General features: G+C 55.8%; 1 protein-coding gene across 1 annotated transcript in view; it reads right to left on the bottom strand.

The window, feature by feature from the left end:
- Positions 1-1,477: 1,477 nt before the first annotated feature.
- LOC116937488 (keratin, type 1 cytoskeletal 11-like) overlaps positions 1,478-6,965 on the bottom strand; it is a 19,132-nt gene continuing 13,644 nt past the window's right edge. The window contains exons 9-11 of the mRNA XM_076058872.1: positions 5,655-5,679; positions 4,558-4,607; positions 1,478-2,478 (exon numbers count right to left, since the gene is read on the bottom strand). Coding sequence (XP_075914987.1) covers positions 2,378-2,478; positions 4,558-4,607; positions 5,655-5,679 — 176 coding nt within the window. The 3' untranslated portion in view covers positions 1,478-2,377. The remainder of the gene's footprint in view (positions 2,479-4,557; positions 4,608-5,654; positions 5,680-6,965) is intronic.

The raw sequence follows: 6,965 nt of genomic DNA on the forward strand, positions 1-6,965 counted from the left end.
TGTCGAACTTAGGTCAGGGGCTCTTGGCACCACATCACTCTATCCCGATGTCATACTCCGTCTATAACGCGTCTCTGTTAAAGTCAGATTCTGGTGTCGAACTTAGCTCAGCGGCTGTTGCCCCACATCACTCTATCCCGATGTCAAACTCGGTCTAAAACGCGTCTCTGTTAAAGTCAGATTCTGGTGTCGAACTTAGCTCAGGGGCTGCACTCGCCACAACATTCTATTCCAATACAATGGGAGGCTGATCGATGCCCGGGTGCGGTCAAGGGATGGCTCCCTATTGCTCAACCACGTTGTGTATGCCGATGATTTGGTGATTGGTGCTCACTCCAATGAGCAGTTGGAGGCGCTGCTGCTGAACCTGGAGCTTGCCACTAAGAGGTTGGGGCCTTACCATCAGCGCCAACAAAACAAAGCACCTGCCTGGGTTATTTTTTACCATCGGGCGCTCCACCACCACAACTGCCAATCGGTGATGCGGCAGTTGTGGAGAGAGTGGAGAGTTTCCCATACCTGGGCAGTGTGCTTATGACCGGCTCCAGTTCGACAGCAGAGGTCTCACGCCGAATCAGCCGAGTGGCAATATCTTTTCATTGGTTGCGTAACGCTGTGTGGAAGCTACCTGGTCTGTCGTTCCGCACTAAGCTTCAGGTCTTCTCGGCCATGGTCATTCCCTCCCTTCTCTACGCTTGAGAAACGTGGACCCCCCTAATTGAACATCTCTGCCGGTTAGAAACATTTAGGCTGGCTTGCCTACGATCCATCCTGGGTGTAACCAGGCTGGATTGTGTGAGGAGCTCACAAATCCTTGAAAGATCTGGGCAAGGTCCCATTGGTGAGCTCCTCCGGCATGGAAGGCTACATTGGCTGGGTCATGTCCAGCCACCGCATGCCGAAACAGCTTTTGTTCGGCCGGATCGAGGGGGCTAAACGGGCGCGGCACGGGCTAGAGAAGAGATGGAGTGATGTGGTACAGGAGGACGTGGAGCTGAGTGGACTTGCCGATGACTGGTACCAGCGGTGTCAAGATCGGCCTCTGTGGAGGAGGCTCGTGAAGGACGCTACTGGGCAGTTGGAGGCAGTCGCCCTCCAACAACAACGGAGGGCGGAGGAGCGACGCTCACAACAACGAGCGGAGCGCTGGACGGATAAAACACACCAAGTTGGCATAGTAGGGGGCACAGGTGGTGCATCAGCCAGTCATCTCAGTCAGTCGACCCGTGGCATCTGGGTCTGCCCCATGACCTCCTGCCAGCGGGCGTTCGACACTTCACGTGGCCTCAACGTGCCGTGGTGATGTCACCGCCACTTAGCGGCGATTTGGCGGTTGTTGTACGTGTATGTGTGTGTGTTACGCGTTTGTGTGTGTGTGTACGTGTGTGTGTGTACGTGTGTGTACGTGTGTGTGTGTACATGGTACGTGTGTGTGTACATGGCCAAGCACTCATCGAAGAGATGATGGCGACTGAACTCCCACAGCAAAATGTTTATTGTCGCCCCAACTTACACCACAGAGACAGAGACCCACCACCACCACCACTCACAACCACCAAGACCCCGTCGCCCCGGGAATAAGCGTTAACAGGCTGACTGCATGTGTACGTACGTCAGTGTGTGGTTGCTTTGGTAGTGTGTACGTGCGCGTGTGTGCGTGCGTGTGTACGTGCGTGTGTGTGCGTGCTTGTGAACGTGCATGTGTGTACGTGCGTGTGTGTAAATGTACGTGTGTGTGTGCCAGTGTGTGTGTGTGCACGTGTGTATGTGTGTATGTGTGTACGTGTGTGTATGTATGTGTATGTGTGTATGTATGTGTGTATGTGTGTGTATGTGTACGTGTGTGTGTATGTAAGTGTGTGTGCGCACGTGTGTATGTGTGTATGTGTGTGTGTGTATGTATGTGTGTATGTGTGTGTATGTGTGTGTATGTATGCATGTGTGTATGTATGTATGTGTGTATGTGTGTGTGTGTGTAAGTGTACGTGTGTGTGCTAGTGTATGTGTGTGTGAGTGTGTAAGTGTATGTGTGTGTGTGAGTGTATGTGTATGTGTGTGTACGTGTGTGTATGTGTGTGTGTGTATGTGTGAGTGTGTATGTGTGTGAGTGTGTATGTGTGTGTGTATATGTGTGTGTATGTGTATGTGTGTGAGTGTGTGTAAGTGTATGTGTGTATGTGTGTGAGTATGCAAGCGACCCCAAGGCACAGAGCACAGGCGGATGGCGACAACCGACAGCAGAATCCGCGACGACGTCACGGCGCGGGGAGGGCGGGGGCGTGGGGGAGGTGACGACGTCACGAGGGGAAGTGACGTCGCGACAGGAAGCGACGTCACGGCATGCGTGGAGGCGGCCGTCACGTCACGGCACGTGGCCTCAGTCGACGAATTTGGTCTCGGCGATCTCCTGGCTCTCCTCAACGATGTGGCCATCGATGATGGTCTGGGTGATGATCACCGTCTGCTTCTTATGTTGCACTGCGCCAGGGGGGGGAGGAGGAGGAGGGATGGAGGGAGATTGGTTTGACAGGACGCCGTGGTGACTACCACGCCCACTGGTGATGATGATGATGACGATGGTGATGACGAGTTACGTTGGCCCGCAGGTGCCACGGTGGACTAGGAGATGTTGACTACCTCGCCCGGTGTGCAGGAGGTCTGTGTCTCTCTCATCATCATCATCACGGTGGACTAGGAGATGTTGACTACCTCGCCTGGTGTACAGGAGGTCTGTGTCTCTCTCATCATCATCATTACGGTGGACTATGAGATGTTGACTACCTCGCCTGGTCTACAGGAGGTCGTGGGTTCGATCCCGACCCTGACGATGCCTGCTGCTGCTGCATATTTAGAGTCTGTGTCTCTCTCATCATCATCATTACGGTGGACAAGGAGATGTTGACTACCTCGCCTGGTGTGCAGGAGGTCGAGGGTTCAATCCCTGCCACTGACGATGCCTGTTGCTGCTGCTGTATATGTGGAGTCTGCGTCTCTCTCATCATCATCATCATCACGGTGGACTAGGAGATGTTAACTACCTCGCCCGGTGTGCAGGAGGTCGTGGGTTCGATCCCCACTCCTGACGTTGCCTGCTGCTGCTGCTGTAGATTTAGAGTCTGCGTCTCTCTCTCATCATCATCATCATCACGGTGGACTAGGAGATGTTGACTACCTCGCCCGGTGTGCAGGAGGTCGTGGGTTCGATCCCGACCCTGACGATGCCTGTTGCTGCTGCTGTATATGTGGAGTCTGTGTCTCTCTCATCATCATCATCACGGTGGCTAGGAGATGTTGACTACCTCGCCTGGTGTGCAGGAGGTTGTGGGTTCGATCCCTGCCACTGACGACGCCTGCTGCTGCTGCTGTAGATTTGGAGTCTGCGTCTCTCTCTCTCATCATCATCATCATCACGGTGGACTAGGAGATGTTGACTACCTCGCCTGGTGTGCAGGAGGTCGAGGGTTCAATCCCTGCCACTGACGACGCCTGCTGCTGCTGCTGTAGATTTGGAGTCTGCGTCTCTCTCTATCTCTCTCTCTCCCTCTCTACCTGCGATCGCGTGCATTTGATGATGAAAAGCCACTTTGTTTGAGCTGCTGCCATTTGCGATGGCCATGGTGTCTCGGTAGCTCAGCAAGCGGTGCTTTACCTAGTAAGATAAAAAAATATTCTGAAGTCGTTTAGTCTATGGGTCTCGCTACGTCTCTGTATATCTCCGTAGGTCTCTGTGAGTATTTGTCTGGAGGTATAATTAAAGACAAAAGATCACCCCGTGTAGCCTCTAACAGGCTGGAGGGGCAAGTGCTGTTAGCTGGCACCTCACAGACACAGACAAAGGTCCCCCGTGTAGCCTCTAACAGGCTGCAGGGGCAAGTGCTGTTAGCTAGCACCTCACACACAGACACAGACAAAGATCCCCCGTGTAGCCTCTAACAGGCTGCAGGGGCAAGTGCTGTAAGCTGGCACCTCTCACACACAGACACAGACAAAGATCCCCCGTGTAGCCTCTAACAGGCTGGAGGGGCAAGTGCTGTTAGCTGGCACCTCACAGACAGACACAGACAAAGGTCCCCCGTGTAGCCTCTAACAGGCTGCAGGGGCAAGTGCTGTTAGCTGGCACCTCACAGACACAAAGGTCCCCCGTGTAGCCTCTAACAGGCTGCAGGGGCAAGTGCTGTAAGCTGGCACCTCTCACACACAGACACAGACAAAGATCCCCCGTGTAGCCTCTAACAGGCTGCAGGGGCAAGTGCTGTAAGCTGGCACCTCTCACACACAGACACAGACAAAGATCCCCCGTGTAGCCTCTCACAGACTGCAGGGACAAGTGCTGTAAGCTGGCACCTCTCACACACAGACACAGACAAAGATCCCCCGTGTAGCCTCTAACAGACTGCAGGGGCAAGTGCTGTTCGTAACGAGTAGCAGCAGCAACCTCTGAAGGCTACCGGCACAGCGGTACATGAGGGTGAGTGTGGCCAGCCCCACGCCCCCAGTGGAGATCTTTTGAGGCTGAGTGGACCTAGGGGGAGGCCTGTACACGACCACACGTCTCACCCTTCTCTGGAGACTCCTCCTTTTTGGCAGTGATGGTGGCGCCCTTTGCACTGTGGAGTGAACGGACAGGAGCGACGGACAGGGTTAGAGGCCTGGACATCCGGATGTCTGACTAACCTCCCCTCCACTCATTCACTCACCCGCTCGCTCACCCATCCACTCACCGACTCACCCACGCACCCACTCACACACCCATTCACCCACCCACCCACCCACTCACTCACCCACTCACACACCCATTCACCCACCCATTCAACCACCCACTCAAACACTCACCCACTCACACATTCACCCACCTACTCACTCACCCACTCACTCACCCACCCACTCACCCATTCAACCACCCACTCACACACTCAACCACCCACTCACCCATTCACTCACTCACCATCCCACCCACTCAATCACCGTCCCACTCACTCCACTCACTCACCCACCCACACACACAGCCATTCACCCACCCACTCACCCACACAGCCATTCACCCACCCACTCATTCACCATCCCACTCACCCACCCACTCACTCACCCACCCACACACACATTCACCCACCCACACACCATCCCACCCACCCACCCACTCACTCACTCACCCACTCTTACTCTCACTCACCCACTCACCCACCCACACAGCCATTAACCCACACACTCACTCACCCACACAGGCATTCACCCACCCACTCATTCACCATCCCACTCACCCACCCACTCACCCACCCACACACCCACCCACCCACACACTCACTCGCTCACCCACCCACTCACTCACCCACTTAGTCACCATCCAACCCATCCACCCACCCACTCACTCACTCACCCACTCTTACTCTCACTCACCCACTCACCCACCCACACAGCCATTCACCCACCCACTCACCATCCCACTCACCCACCCACTCACTCACTCACCCACTCACTCACTCACACATACACTCACTCACTCACTCACCGACTCACACATCCACTCACTCACCCACCCACCCACCCACTCACCCACCCACTCACCCACCCACCCACCCACACACTCACCCACCCACTCACTCACCCACCCACTCACTCACCCACCCACTCACCCACCCACCCACCCACACACCCACCTCATTAGGTCGTGGTCACTTATCTCTGTAACGAGAAACACAACGAGAGGGGTTAGGAGGTTCATGGAAACCCAAACTGCATCGTCTTGAACAGCAACCTCCCTTATTTAGACGCAGCGTCATACCAACCCCGAGCCTTGTACACACACACACACGGCATCATACCAACCCTGAGCCTAACACCCATGCACTCACACAGCGTCATACCAACCCCGAGCCTTGTACACACACACGCGGCATCATACCAACCCTGAGTCTAACGCTCATGCACTCACACAGCGTCATACCAACCCTGAGTCTTAATTACACTCACGCACTCACAAACCACGCACAGCATCATACGAACCCTGAGTCTTTCAAAAACAAAAACAACAACAACAATGGCCATTCGCCACTAAGTGGCGGTGACGTCACCACGACGCTTGTGCCAGGCTATGTGCACCCTGAGGCCACGTGAAGTGTCGAACGCCCGCTGGCAGGAGGTCACGGGGCAGACCCAGGTGCCACGGGTCGACTGACTGAGATGACTGGCTGATGCACCACCTGTGCCCCCTACTGTGCCAACCTGCTGTGCTTTAGCCACCCGGCGCTCCGCTCGTTGATGTGAGCGTCGCTTCTCCGCCCTCCGTTGTTGTTGGAGGGCGACTGCCTCCAACTGCCCAGTAGCATCCTTCACGAGCCTCCTCCACAGAGGCCGATCTTGACACCGCTGGTACCGGTCATCGGCAAGTCCACTCAGCTCCACGTCCTCCTGTACCACGTCACTCCATCTCTTCTCTAGCCCGTGCCGCGCCCGTTTAGCCCCCTCTACCCGGCCGAACAAAAGCTGTTTCGGCATGCGGTGGCTGGGCATGCGGGCTACATGACCCAGCCATCGCAGCCTTCCCCGCCGGAGGAGCTCACCGACGGGACCGTGCCCAGATCTTTCAAGGATTTGTGAGCTCCTCGCACAATCCAGCCTGCAGGTGAAACCCAGGATGGATCGTAGGCAGGGCCAGCCAAAATGTTTCTAACCGGCGAAGATGTTCCATTAGGGGGGGGGGTTGCCACGTTCCGCAAGCGTAGAGAAGCGAGGGAATGACCGTGGCCGAGAAGACCCGAAGCTTCGTGCCGAGCGACACGCTCCGGTACCTACTTACGTGCACGCCCACCGTCGTGCCCACCGAAACCCAACCACCGGACCAGCTGTTCGCGTGTGCGGTTACGATCCACCACCACCACCACCATCACCACCACCCTCCTCTCCCCTCTCCCCTCTCCCCTCTCCCCTCTCCCCTCTCCCCTCTCCCCTCTCCCCTCTCCCCTCTCCCC

The sequence above is a fragment of the Petromyzon marinus genome (assembly GCF_048934315.1).
Source record: "Petromyzon marinus isolate PM22_M1 ecotype Great Lakes invasive population chromosome 80 unlocalized genomic scaffold, UKy_Petmar_22M1.pri1.0 chr80_unloc.1, whole genome shotgun sequence".
Taxonomy (NCBI): Eukaryota; Metazoa; Chordata; class Hyperoartia; order Petromyzontiformes; family Petromyzontidae; genus Petromyzon; species Petromyzon marinus.